The sequence below is a fragment of the Triturus cristatus genome, chromosome 2_1 (assembly GCF_964204655.1).
Source record: "Triturus cristatus chromosome 2_1, aTriCri1.1, whole genome shotgun sequence".
Taxonomy (NCBI): Eukaryota; Metazoa; Chordata; class Amphibia; order Caudata; family Salamandridae; genus Triturus; species Triturus cristatus.
This window is the reverse complement of record NC_140581.1, coordinates 330886918-330901951: the sequence shown is the minus strand read 5'-3', so window position 1 is coordinate 330901951 and position 15034 is coordinate 330886918. Positions and strand designations below refer to the sequence as shown.

The following is a 15034-nucleotide window of genomic DNA, read 5'->3' as shown; positions in this document are numbered from 1 at the left end:
TAGTAAATAATCCCCGAACAAGGCCCTAATCCCTCAACAAGGCCTACTAAATGCTCTTTAGTGTGAGCAGTATGAACAAAGAGATTTCCAAGAGACAATTGTCTTCCATACTGCAGAGATGACTCACTACTTCGTAATCTTTCCTTGTATAAGCCTCAACATGCATAACAAAAAATTTGAAACCATAAACACAATAGGTTGCTTAACGTCACTTCTCAGAATCCTGATTACAAAATGTGGTCCCTTAATCCCAAATTGCGACATACCGGAAGAATCCATTTAATTCTGTACCCCCTGCTGGACAAATAAATTGTGCATGTTCAAACGTTTCATCAACCCCAGTACAGAAAGGACAAAACCCATCTGACTCCATGTGAACACGCTGGAAGGTATGACGCTTCAACGCATACATTCACAATGCATGGCATCACAACGCGGTGGTTAAAAGGACCACGTTGTTACCAAGCGTGCCATTACATCGCAGGTCGTATCAACGACTTGCTGTGGGGGGTGCGCTGGACTTGGGAATAGTATTAATTACTATTCCTACTCCAGTTTGTGCAAAAGCAGGGAAAGTGTTGGATTTAAAATCCAACACATTCCCTGGTGTTGCACGGCCCCTACAGCAAGTCGTTGATACAACTAACGATGTAAGGGCACACGTGGTAACAACGCGGTCGTTGCAATGACCGTGTTGTAAAGCCATGCGTTGTGGAAACAGCGTTGTAAATGCTATTACCCAACACGCTGCCATTTGGCCATAACATAGTAAAGGGGCAGAATCCTTAATTGAAATTTCATGTAAAGTGACTTGGCTTGTAAAGGTTCTATCTCATCCACAAAATCTTCCGTATTGTATTCATCTTTAAACTCGAAAAGACGCTGTGAGAGTGCCTACCCTGGTTTGTCCCAAGAAAGTTTTGTGTAAGTGCTGCCTATATGTACCCTTTATCGCTGCCTTGGGTACCCAACTGGCTACCAGAGGGGTAGTCTATAGGTTCCCATATCCAATCTGAATAAGGCTTTGTTTAATGCTCCTAAGCCAAGGGATCTTAAATGCATCCGGCAACCACAGTACTTCCTCCAAAACCAATCAATAAGAAATAATTTCAGGGGTCCCTCACAGTCTTCGCCAGAACAAAAGGGGTCTCAGTTCAGATTTGTCAGAGATCCAATCTTAAAGGAATTAGCGGAGCACTAGCAGGGAGATTAATTAAGAGTCATATAAAGTAATTTTCAACTTTCAATATGGAACCTTTGTCCTTGTGTCCCCAAAGCTCTTCACCATAAACGGCCATCCCAAGGACTTTAAGATTGTACATTTGAAGGGCTATTGGATATTGGACAGATTTTAGGGCCAACTGAGATTTTGCAATTACCCTTGTATGTTGTTCTAATTTTAAACTACACTTGGTGATATGGGGTTGCCAATAAAAATGCTCTGTGAGTATGACCCCTAGCTAATCAAATATGGGCACTCTCTCCAGTGGGGACACATTAGGTGTAGGGTTGGTTCTGGTGGATACACAGAGATTAAAAACCATAAACAAGGTTTACCCAATGTTTAATCTGTAGGCCCCTCTGTTTGCAGAAGAAGTCAAACTGATCCAGAAGATTTTAAAGCCACACAGGTGTTTTTGAGATTAGGAGTGTATCATCCACATACAGAACGGCTTTAACCCTGATACCAGCTAGTTTTAAGGCATCATTCTTACAATGCTAAAGATGGGCTACCATGTCATTGATGAATAAAATTGATAAGGTTGGAGCGAGCAACAACCTTTTCCGTACAACCCTATTGAATGGAATGGTGTCAGTTTACTCACCCTGAGACCCACATCTGATCTGGGAAATGGTGTTAGTATGCACTCTTACGATGGCACCCAGGAGATACTTTGGGACCCCCAACCTAGCCAGTACCTTCCACATGGTCTCTCTGGGGACTAAGTCAATTGCGGACTGAAGGTCCATAAATGTCAAAAAAAGACAACCACCCCCCAGTGTAACATATTTCCAATAGAGCAGCTGGAGATGGAATACCTAGTCGATGGCACTTGTGTCATCCCTGAAACCAGCTAGTAAAGGTGACAATATTTTGGGGTCCAATAATCATTCACGGAGCCTATCCCAGATAATTCTGCTTAATAGTTTTTGAGCACTGTCAATGAGGCTAATGGGCCTATAATTAGATGGAAGTGCCCCAGAGCCCTTTTTAAAGGCCGAAATGAACTCTGCCCCAGTCCATGTTGGGGGCATGGGTGCTCCTCTTAGTAAAGCATTGAAGCACAGTATTAAATATGGATACCAAATATCCTTCTCAGACGTAAAAAGATCCCCAGGGATCTTGCCCAAACCAGGAGCTTTGTTTGGGGTAATTCAGTGTATAGCCTTACTAATTTCAACACTGGTAAAATTACTGATGTCATCAGATAGATTAGATTCTACAAACATGCCAATTGGTGTTCAGCTAAGCAAATACTTCCTACACTGCAGCCGGGAACTGAGATCACTCGCCTGGTGGGCTCGCTCTGAAGAGGTGCCCCCCTATTGAAAAATAATACAGCTCTGAAAAATGGTAAAATCAATTGGCTGGAATAATCACCTGTGCCCCCGTTGACAAGGATTATCCAAAAAGAACAATGGTCCTTCTCTTTTAATGGTGCATAGCATGGAGGCCCACTTGCTTCAAGCCCATCAATCACTACCTTATAAACCCTCCCTTAACGCTATCGGGGACTCTGCCATGGTGCTCCATTTTAATCTTCCATGATTATTAGTGGGTCTAAGCCTTCTGTTAAAGGGTTCAATTAGAGAGCCAGACAATATGATACCCAATGATCTCAAAGTGAGGTCCAGAGCATTGTGATCACTATCCTGTTGGGAAGTTACTATCATATCAACCAGTTTGGACCAAAGTCTGAAGCCCAGCAAGATGTAATCAATAAGACTGGTGTTGTGCGAATGGTTGAATCTGTGTCTCCCCTCTTTGTCAGAAATCGATCTCGCATTGCAGACTCGAAGGCCTTGAATTAGAGTGAATGCATTCAATCAGATAATTGTGACTGTCTATTTCTTTATGGGGCAAGCGTGAGCCCAAAAATTGACCAAATCCGGTCTCCACTACCTGTAAACTCCTCTGAATTACAACTCCCATATGACAATTTTATAAGCACCAACTGGGAGGGCTGCTATGTGAGATTCTACCAGGTCTATAATTGGTATTTTGGCAGCTGCTGCCCCACGGTCTACAACAGACGTTATATATGTATTAGATTTCATTGGTAGGGAACTGCACTACTTCAGGTGAGCCCAAATCAATTTCCTTGGCCACACAAAGCAGGGTGGTTGCCACCCAGGTGGTTAACCTACATGATGGTCGTCCCTTCCCTGATGATTTTGCGGCCTGGTCAAAATTAACAAAATCAGGGCAGTACTGAGGGGACAGGGACCGTGTCTCCTTGAAGAGGTAGATGTTTTACTTATCAGTATACTGGCATCAATCTGGGCAGGATAATTTTGAAGCCATTCCTGCAAGATTCCAGGAATCACGCTTAGTGGATGTGACCATGGAGGTGAAAATTGAAACAGGACTGGATTTTCCAGAGGTACCTAAAATGTGGCTGTCAGGTGGTGTAGGTGTAAAAGGGTTAAAGGGATCTCCCTTAACCTCCAACCCTTGTATAGCGATTTCATGATGATCAATGCAGTCCATAGCTGTCAATACAGAGGAGGCATGATGTACCTTAGTGGTGGGCAAAGCAGAAAAGTACTCTAGAGCCCATCCACCTTCCTTCAAATTTGTGCTACTTCTGTCATCTACCAACTGTCAGTCCACAACTACCACATCTGCAAACTGCTGAATTGTATAGAGATAATTCAAAAACTGAGCACAATGGTACAAGTCTCCTAATCATTGGAGAGATCAGACCATAAACAAGCTTTCATTTGGCTGCAGTTTCTAAAAGTAGTCCAAAGGCAACGGCAGAGAGCCGATGGGTTTATGTGATCTTACTTGATGGGAGGTTAACAATGACTGAACAAGATGTGGAGAATAAAAATTTCATTATGAAACAATCCCCTTCACAATCGTTAAAAGTGTGGCCGATCCAGGCGACTCTTGTTACCATGATAACGTCATTAGTAAGAATGTTTATGTCCTTCATGTATGCCCGAGCCAATGAATGCACTTATTTCTCAGAGATTGCTGGGATTCAGACACTGAAGGTTTGGGAATGTTATTGAAGGTTTGGGAATGTTCTTGATCACCAACACTTAAGGGTGGCTTCAAGAGTTAAGGACGTATTTGGCAGAGAGTCATTATAGAATGCCTGCAGCTGTCCTGTAGAGTTACCAGATGAGGTTGCTGCACTCATATTAGATACCAAATCCAATTATTTTGAGTGTATGAGTTTGAAAAGATTTCACAGTAGAGATTACGTTGTTATGGTTTCCATGCTTCAAAATATGATCCTATTGGATTGGCTTAGCTGAAGGATATGTCTGCCTATTGCCTATACTACTATTACAGCTAATCCTAGTTCAACATCTCTCTGGTGAAGCAGGGTTAACATTATTGGCTGCCTTGGCTATACCAATTAACTTCTTCATCAGTGTTTTTAAGTAATTGACCACTTGCTTGAAAGTATGCAGCTCACTTATTATCGCCTCACATGTTTCATCATTTTTGTCTTTCTCAATCACTGTCCTCACATGTAAAGTCTCTAGGGAGGGAAAAATGTGGCCACAATGCTGGTAGATCTCACAGGCAGGGGCACTAGAGCCAAAAGATTGGCTGCCCACTTGGATGTTACTAGAGGTGGTTTCACAGAAGTGGTTTCAGGTACCTTGTTGCCCAGATTCGAGCCACCAACATTTACAGCAATTATATCACCTGGGTCAGTCTTTTGAAGTAGGGGTTTTCCTGCAACGGCCTTTCTTGGTCGCTTTGGCTGATGATTCCTTAGAGCCAGATGTAAACACCTTAGAACTAGCTTGCCCTTTACTATGTTGAAAAACTCTACTGAATACATCATATTGCAGTTGATTGCTCGCCTCAGGAATGGAGGTAGGGTCAGGTAGTGTGGCATCAGGTCCATCATCAAGAAGGAGATGTGCTTCCTGCAGTAATGAATCAATAACAGTGATAAAGCAATTGATCGCTGTGCCATACACGCTAGCTCTCTTCTTGTTGGTCCCTCCAGGAAACGGTTTATTTTGCTTACATTTCCCCATCAGGCTGCTAGAACTTCTACAGATTCTGAAAAATACAAGAATGCCAGAGGGTTCGAAAAATAAAGGGGGCACAAACAAAAAAGGATGCGATCACCAACCTTGCCATGGCTGGTTCCAAACCCAAAGTTTTCTGCCCTGCCCAGCCTCATCCAGCTGTGGACGGGTCTGTCTGCGCTCGGGGGGGGGGGGGGTCCTGCACCACAGAATTTGGAAAGCGCTTTAAAAGCACTGGCGTGTGCCAAGCCCTTCCTCCTGGACAGACAAACTGTATTCTGGGGGACGAAGTCCCATCCCAGAAATGGCCAGCAAACACATTTTCAGTGTTGCACATTTTTGGAAAGCCGAATTAATAAGCGGTCATAATTCTGTACCTCTTCTCAACCATTATAGTTTGGTTGCAAGAGTGATGTAGAAATCTGGTTAGGATCACTTTGGAGGGGTTTCTAAAAGGGGAATGATTTGGCTCATATCTAGGGAATCAGGTAAGATGCCCTCTATTACGGAGGCTTTTAGAAGCCACCTCCAGAGTTTTAAGGGTAGATGAAACTACGTAGATGTTTCAATTAACTTAACCGGACATACGTTATGTTATGTTATCTTGTGTTTATATAGCGCACAGATGCCTCAGCAAAGAGGCGTCCCGGCACTGCCAGCATCAGAAGGATCAGGGCTAAGAAACATAACAGGTAGAATGAAGGAAGATACAGAGGGACAAAAAGCGACTTGGCAGAAGGAAAAAGAAAAGTTTTGATAGCTTTCCTAAAGTCCAGCAGGCGATCCATACTACGGATCTGGGGAGGCAAGGAATTCTATTGCTTGGCTGCCAAGCAACGAAAGGATCGACCCCGGCCCGAAGGGCCAGATGTTGTCCCAAAGAGCGCAGCTGACGAGTTGAAACATACGGGGCGAGAAGGTTAACTAGGCGGCTGGCCGATGCAAGCTTCAAGATCTTAAAAGATAAGCAGAGAGCCTTAAATTGCATCCGCTTGGCCATGGGCAGCCAATGTATACCATCGGTATATGTCCTTCATAGTTATCGCCATGTTGATTCCATTAACTGTAGTCCATGGGCTCTCGCCCTTCGACATACACCACCCACATATGACACTTCTGTCATATGGGTAGTACATTTACAATAACTGATTTTGTTTTAATGAGGAAAGTGGTGAGTGGGTGGAGGTGCTAACATCAAGGGGCCAGAAAACATACAGGGCACCCTTGCATGCATGGGAACTGCTGTGGATGGCTCTGGGTTTTTGAATGTCGGGTTAAGGGCTCTGTACTTGGTGCACGGTACCCAAAAGGTGGCAATAAGAGAAACTACAAAGGTGGTGTAACCGAGTCACAATGGGGGTAACAACATTTTCAGTCGGTTTCCTTTATTTTGCCTGAAATGTGTTGAAAAAACATTTTGAAACTTGAAATGTGTGAATTTACTTCTACTTTCTGACAAGAAAACAGGAGATAAGCGCATCCGGGCTTCCCTCTAATGGTCATGCCACCTAAAATGCACTGACTCGATTCTCCTCTACCACACAGGGGGTCACAGTGGCGTGTAGACCTGCCTGGACGTGTGTACCTACACTGCATACTTTGGATTTTATTATCCATCTATATTGCACATTTTAAATGGGGTTTCCCTAACATCAGGGCCATAGCTGCCAAGGTGTCAGATTACTATGTGTGACATTTTCATAATTTCAGTGTAATTATGAGTGACATTTCAACAACTATGAGTGACACAATCGCCAGCAAAATCCAGCAATGAAGACGATTGCGATTTACCACCCTTTAGCAGTGGCCCTTAAGTCTCCATAACCACTCTCTCTCACATGCTTTTGTTTTGCTTTTTAGAGCTACTTGTACCATTTTAGGGTGTCACAGAACTGTACATCAAACATGGACACAATAAATCATACGTGTGTAAAGCAGTGTTTATGAAATGTTGCAAAAGGGGTATAGGAAAGGAGTCATACGTCATTCATACTGGGTATAGTTTAAGAGTGCTTGATCTGAAGAAGCACAAACTCAGAATTTAAAATTTCCCACCGTGGTTTGGGGTTGTCATTACTAATAACAATTGATTTCTACCCAACTGAACCCGTTTTGCAACATTAGGATAATGAAAGATCGGGTGAGATTTTAATTTGTAAATTGCAACTATTAAAAGGATCTCTCCGACAAAAGCAGTAACCAAATAACCTATTTACATTATATGCACTTCTGTGAGCTGCATGATGCTCGAGCTTAGCAGCAGGCACATTAACCTTCTGTGTAAAATGTCCACTAGACAAACCTTGATCGATCCCCAGCGGGTCCATTAGTCACCAGAGTTTTCTTGACAGTTTTATTGGTGCTTGAAACATACTGGAGGCAAGGAAACTGTCAGGTGCCATTGGAATGGTATATTGGCTTAAGTGAAGTTAGCGCCCCTCACCAAGGCCAGTATATGTCCAAAAGGAGGTGGGTATAATACCACTGATCCAAGAGAAGGCCCGGGTGGCCTGCGGGGATGTCTGGAAGGCCTTGAATTAAACTCTGTCAAGTCAAATGACGCAATCGTGTGAGCACGGAACAGCTGTGCACACTGATCATGTCAGGTGTCAAAACGTCGGAGTTCAAACCTGCTGCCATCTTTATCAAACATTGCTCCAAATATGTAATTTGGACTGGGTGTTAGGGTTCTTTAAATGACACGACCCTGTGCGCTGCAGCGAACTACATTTGTTGCTGCGGTCATGACTGTGCAGTCATGCGCAGGCTAGTGGTTGAGGGGGTGGGGCATCGACGGGAAAGGAAGAGGAGGAGCGACGGCTGAGGCGGGCAGTTAGAATAGGGACGGCAATGTAAGAGGTTAGGGATAATAAAGCTCTGCTAATTACGACCACGGTGTCTGTCGTCATTGGGAACTACCACGACACGACAGCTGGCGACGAGGGTGGGATGAGCGGCATGCTCCCCTGAACCCTGGAAAACCGTGGTCTGTCCCCTGAGCGAGGCGCGAGAAAGAAGCCTGAAAGCAGCGCTGCTCGCGCTGAAACCGGAGCCTTCAAGCCCAGCGTGACGCCAAAATCACGTGTGTGACAAGAGAGGTGGCAGTAACAGTGCGCGCCTACCCTGTGGTGAATGAAGTCCCACGGAGCTGATGAGCCGGTGAGTGAGGCCGCCGATGTAGCGTGAGTCATGTGGGGAAGAACCGGAGGTAGTGCTGAGCCTCGTGTCAAGCCCCGTGTGTGGTGCCGGTCCGGCGGCCATCTTTAAACCAGGCGGCTGTTTTCAGGACACCCTTTGTAAATCAAGCAAGCGGCCATTTTGGAGTCAGGCAACAAACAAGCACTGGCAAAGGCAAGAAACAAACCCAAGCCAAGGCAAGAAACCAATTAAACAAACACAAGCAAAAGCAAGAAGAAAAGCAAACAAGCACAAGCAAAGGCAAGAGAAGAATTAAACAAAGCCAAGCCAAGGCAAGAAGACGATTAAACAAACACAAGCAAAAGCAAGAAGAAAAGCAAACACGCACGAGCAAAGGCAAGAGAAGAATTAAACAAACCCAAGACAAGGCAAGAAAAAAAAATTCAAACAAGCACGAGCAAAAGCAGGAAGAATACTGGACAAGCACAAGCAAAGGCAAATTACATGAAAGCAATCAAGCCCGAGTAAAGACAGGAGAGCAAACAAGTAGGAACTAAAATGATCACAAGAGAAGCACGATGTCAAACCACGGCTCGCCCGCACGTCAAGAGGTGAAACCCGTTGTGATGGGGATGTCGCACTTGCGCCCTCCAGAGCCTCTGGCGCTCGTGGTTGGGAGTAGCATGGGGCCTCGATGGGAGGAATGGATCGAAGATTTTGAAGACTACATCAAAGGCTCCAAGGTGCTTGGTGATGAAGACCAACTCATAGCGCTCCGCAACCTTGTGGGAAAAGACATCAGCAAAATGATTAAGGAAATCCCAGCCACAGATGCAGGGACCTACGCCAAAGTACGAGAGGCGTTGGATAGGAAATTTCTACACAAGAAGAATGTGGACTACGAGAGGTATGTGTTCCAGCGGGCGCACCAGGGAAAAGATGAGATGATGGGTACATACATAACTCGACTACGCCGGCTAGCACGCCACTGCAACTTTGACGCGTTCTCGACGGACGATGCCATCCGGCTGCGTGTCATCGATGGGTGCCAGTCCGAGATGCTCAGGAGAAAACTGTTGAAGAAAAGTCACACCCTCGACGAAATAGAAGAAATGACGAGGGTGCATGAACAGGCTGAGGAGCACGCTAGGACCATGGAAGCAGGACGGACGGAACGCAGGGAACAAGTATGCCATGTGCGGACCAGTCGCTCCCGCCGATGGTCCAGGGAGCGAGGGCGGCACTCCCGGCCGTCGTCGCACCGCCGTTATTCTGGACATCGTCAACCGGAAGGAAGGCGGAGAAGCAAGCGTCAGGATCATGTAAGAAAAGCACCAGCACGGAAATGCTACAGATGTGGGTATGATTTCCCGCACACCGGAGCCTGCCCAGCCATGGGACAGCAGTGCCGCAAGTGTGGGCGGAGTAACCACTTTGAAGCCATGTGCAGCGAGTATCGCCGGGAGAAGGACAAGAACACGCACAGGACGTCGCGCGGCGACACCTGCCAACACCACGCGCGAGCGGTGCACGACCGCCCAAAGTCGTCGTCCAGATCCTCTCACTCCAGCCGGGAGTCACAGACGTCGCGATGGTCAAGGAGGTCACCATCTCGAGACTCCAGATCACCTTCAGACGAACGAGAATACTGGTTCGAATATGCCAACATGATCGCTGACCCCGATCAACTTAAGAAATATCCCCGACTGGACATCAGTGTCGGCCAACATAACACAAAATTCGTAATGGACAGTGGTGCGTCACTGAACTACATCCCTGTGACAGAGTATCACAAAATGAAGCCTCGTCCTCGACTAAGTCCAGCACATGTCCGAGTCTACACCTGGATGTCCAGGAAACCACTTCCTTGTCTCGGAAAGTTTTCAACTGTACTTCGACACCAAATGATATCTGTTCCTGCCGTGATACATGTCATAGAAGGGCCAGAGGATGACTGCCTCCTTAGCTTGCCGACGGCCGAACGACTGCGGTTGGTAGAGATCTTGTATCGGGTCAGCAATGACTGCAACATTGTCCACAAATTCCCAAAGCTGTTCATGGGACTCGGCAAAATGAACAGGGGTCAGATCCGTCTACACATTGATGACCAAGTCCGGCCGGTTGCCCAACATCCTCGGAAGGAGCCGTTCCATCTCCAGCAGGCCGTGGAAGATGAGTTGCAAGATCTGCTGACAGCCGACATCATCGAGCGGACGGAGGGCCCCACACCATGGGTGTCACCAGTGGTCATCGTTCCGAAGAAAGGGACCCCGGGAAAGGTGCGGTTGTGTGTGGACATGCGGATGACCAACACCGCCATCGAGAGAGAGCGTCACCCAGGCCCCCACCTGAGTGACATGATAGCCGCACTGAATGGTGCTCGAGTGTTTTCCAAGCTCGACCTCAACAAAGGGTACCATCAGTTGGAACTTCACGAGAGCTCCCGATACATCACAACTTTCGCAACGCACCTGGGGCTATACCGTTACAAAAGACTGAATTTCGGCATCTCCTCGGCCGCCGAAAAATTTCAAGAGGCCATTCGCCAGACCATCCACCACATCCCCAACACACTGAACTATAGTGACAACATCCTGGTGTATGGGGCGAATGTACAGGACCACAACACCGCCCTGGACCGAGTCTGCCATGCCCTTCTGGAAGCAAACTTAACGCTCAACAAGGACAAATGCGAGTTTCACCAATCGAAGCTGAAGTTCTTCGGGCACGTCTTCTCGGGGGCTGGGATGAAGCCCGACCCTGATAAAGTGAGCACGCTCAATGACACCGAGAGCCCACGAGACGTTAGCGATGTGCGGTCCTTCCTGGGAATGGCAAGCTACTGCTCGAGGTACATCAAAGACTATGCCACCCTCAGCCACCCACTCCGAACACTGACCAAGCAGGGACAGCCATTCGAGTGGACTCGTGAGTGCGAGCACGCCTTCCAGGAAATTAAACAAGCGGTAGGAGCAGCTGGGAGTCTGGCATACTTCAGTCCTGACCGCAAGACTGAAATAACGGTGGATGCCAGCCCTGTCGGCCTAGGGGCCATCTTAGCGCAATACGACAACGACACAGATCAACGTCACATAGTGGCTCATGCCAGCCGGAGTCTCTCCGACACGGAGAAGGCATATTCCCAACCTGAAAAGGAGAGCCTGGCGGTCGTGTGGGCCTGTGAACACTTTCACGTGTTCATATATGGGAAACATTTCACCATGGTGACGGATCACCAAGCGCTCGTTACCATCTTCGGGAATCCACGCTCCAAAATGCCGCCTCGCATTGAACGCTGGGGGACTGCGCTTGCAGGAGTATACCTATACCATCGTCCATAAGCCGGGAAAGTCAGCTAACCCGGCCGATTACATGTCGCGCCACCCCAAGGCATCTCACCTCTCCAAACCGTCTGTGGCCGAGGAGTATATCCACTTTGTGGTGGATCAAGCGCGACCGCCTGCTGTTCCTCTGGAGGTCATTCAACAAGCCACGTCACAAGATGAGATGTTGCAAGGGGTGATCCGCAGGGTGCAGACACATCGCTGGAGGCACGAAGAGCCACAGGAAGGGAGTGATCTGACGACGCGTCAGGAACTACAGGCGTTCAGAAACGTAAGCGGAGAACTGTCTGTCACTGCTGAGGGCCTGCTACTGAGAGACCACCAAATTGTCATCCCCAGCCAACTGCGTCAAGGAGTCATTAACCTGGCTCACGAAAGTCATCGAGGTGTAGTTGCGACAAAGAGGGCCCTCCGAGAGCAGGTTTGGTTCCCGTTTCTTGACAGAATGGTGGAGCACACTCTGAAGGACTGTCCGCAATGTCAAGTGGTTGGACACGGGGATCCTCCAGCCCCACTTCAGATGACGCCACTACCACCCGGGGTATGGCATGAATTAGCCATGGACTTCTACGGCCCAATGCAATCGGGCAAGTATGTTCTCGTAGTGATCGATGAATACTCCCGATTCCCCATCGCCCAGTTTGTGCCATCCACCAGCGCTGCCGCCACCATCAAAGTGTTGGACGAAGTCTTTGCAGCCTGGGGTGTGCCCAAGGAACTAAAAACAGACAATGGTCCCCCCTTCAACGGACAGGAATACAGCGACTTTGTGAAGTCAATGGACGTGAGACACCGGAGAATAACGCCCCTATGGCCGCAAGCCAACGGCACCGTTGAAAGGTTCATGGCCACCCTAAAAAAGACATTCCAGCAAGCCACGCTTGACAAACGAGATCTGCAAACGGCTCTCAATGATGTGCTTCGATCCTATCGAACAACACCCCATGCCACCACTGGCAAATGCCCGGCCACACTCATGCTAGGGCGCCCTATTCGAACACGGATACCCACCTGGGAAGGGGCTCTACGACCAGTGTCCCCAAGCCGCATCCATCACGAAGTGGCCATCGCGGACAGAGCAGGCAAGGAAAACATGAAGGCATATGCTGACTGCAGGAGACGAGCCAGGTCCCTCTCCCTCCAGGAAGGGGACTGTGTTGTGGTCAAGCAAGAACAAGGCCGAAAGACAGACTGCAGGTTCAGAGCGGAGCCTTTAACAATAACTCGACGAAAGGGCACCATGCTGACTGCGGAATCAGAAAACCGGCGCATCACGCGGAACGTGTCTCACTTCCAAAAATGCAGTCCAGCCATGCAAGAAGCACTTGTGGCGGGACCAACGACAACTGGAACTGAGCAATGTGAAGAACGAGGTGAGGCTACCACCAGTCAGGAAGGGGATGATGGAGGCCCCGCCGGAACTGTGGCTGAAGGCCGGTCTCTCCGACCGCGACAGACAATTCAACGGCCCAAGAGGTTAATAGAAGAAATATGAACTTATGTCACATTGTTTTGTTAACAAAGGGGGAGATGTGCAGTCGTGCGCAGGCTAGTGGTTGAGGGGGCGGGGCATCGACGGGAAAGGAAGAGGAGGAGCGACGGCTGAGGCAGGCAGTTAGAATAGGGACGGCAATGTAAGAGGTTAGGGATAATAAAGCTCTGCTAATTACGACCACGGTGTCTGTCGTCATTGGGAACTACCACGACACGACAATGACCGGTGCCCGATGAGCCCATATATGCAGCGGGTCAAGTGCCCCTCTCTAACATCCCTGCTCTTTGGTGTACATCTGAATGGCGTCGCTTCGCTATTTCAAGGAATTACACACGTATTCTTGAATTACTTTAACAGCAGGCATTTACTCACTTTGTGAGAGGAGAGGAGCGGCAATTCTGTATGTGGGGCGCCTCGTGGCCACAGCGACTTCCGTCGCAAATGTCATCTGCTTGGGCATACTTCAGTGACTCTCAGCAAAAGACGAGAGTTCCAGCAGGCGCAACGGTCGGTGGGGTTGGGGCGGCTCCGGCCGGTCACGGGGATCTGCGTTTTCACTTGATTTATTTCAATATTATTTACCACGAGCAGCTCTGCCATTACAAGTGAAGCCTCCCTCCCACAACCACCCGCTCGCGACGGCGCGCTCTTACTGATGTTATCTATCAGGACTGTCGCGCCACGTGGTTAATACTAGTGTTACATTGTAGCACTGCAGCTCAGCCACTTCCGAAGCCTTCCAGAAGCAGGGCGCATAGCGCACTGCTAAATTTAGCTTTACCTTCAGTCTGCATTGAATATTGGCGCATGATTAGCAGCGCTACGGCCTGACAGCCGAGGAGGCGCTATGCCATTTATGCGTGACTTTCCATTTCATTGCGGTGATGGGGATCACCACACTGAAATGCGTTAGTGTCACGTCTGATGCGTGATACTTGAAAGGGCTGCAGGTCATAACTTACATGGTAATACAGTGGGTGTTACCTAAACAAACGCGTGGCACTGTAGTAGCAAGTTCCCGCTGAACGAGGTGCAACCCAAAAATATGAATCCATCAGTTTTGATTTTAGGTATAAATTCTTAAAACAACAAAACCAAACGCTGAATAAAAAAATGTTAGTTCTTGATTTCACAGCAAGCTGCCACAGAATGTAAAAGTGACTTGTAAAGTTCTAAGATAATTCCATTAAATCCTCACTGTACCTGGATAATCCTCCGAGACGTGCACAGAATAGGCAACACTGAAAATATAAAAAAAAGGAACAGTGTCAGGATCATACGTGATTGTGATTACTCAAATAACATCCTAACAACATCTAAATAGCATTCAGTTGTACAAGTAATAAATGTGACTATGATGTCATTCTAATATTTTTAAAAAATGAGGTATGCCAGTTGGCATTAATAACATTGCAACCGATTGATTGGTATTCTTGCGGAGTTTCTAGCATGAATCTCTTAGACAAACTCCACATGACCTCACTGGCGTCCATGTTAAAGCAGCCAGACAAGTAAGCCACATAAGTTTTCTCCTAAAAGACAGTAATTTGTGTATTGCACAACAATCTTCAAACATGTAAGTTTAATAAATGTGCTAAATGCTGTGAAAGCTCCAAATAAATCACATTTATGTAAAAAATTAACAATTAAAAATATGAAAACTAAGCAATTATATCCAAATTAATTCCATTCATTTTTTTTTAAAGGTTTTTATTAGTTTTCAAAGGAAATTACAAACATTACATCATATGCGCATCCCCATGGGCAATACAGAGACTCAGGAGGAGGGCAATATACATTACAATTACAGCTATTGACAACCTGAGCCCTC

The 15034-nt window shown here is 47.1% G+C and overlaps 1 protein-coding gene across 1 annotated transcript in view; it reads right to left on the bottom strand.

Moving 5' to 3' along the window:
* Nucleotides 1–15034, bottom strand: part of PARP8 (poly(ADP-ribose) polymerase family member 8) — a 788553-nt gene that overhangs the window by 478666 nt on the left and 294853 nt on the right. Inside the window, exon 3 of the mRNA XM_085631232.1 lies at nt 14407–14444. Within this exon, the coding sequence (XP_085487358.1) occupies nt 14407–14444 (38 nt within the window). The remainder of the gene's footprint in view (nt 1–14406; nt 14445–15034) is intronic.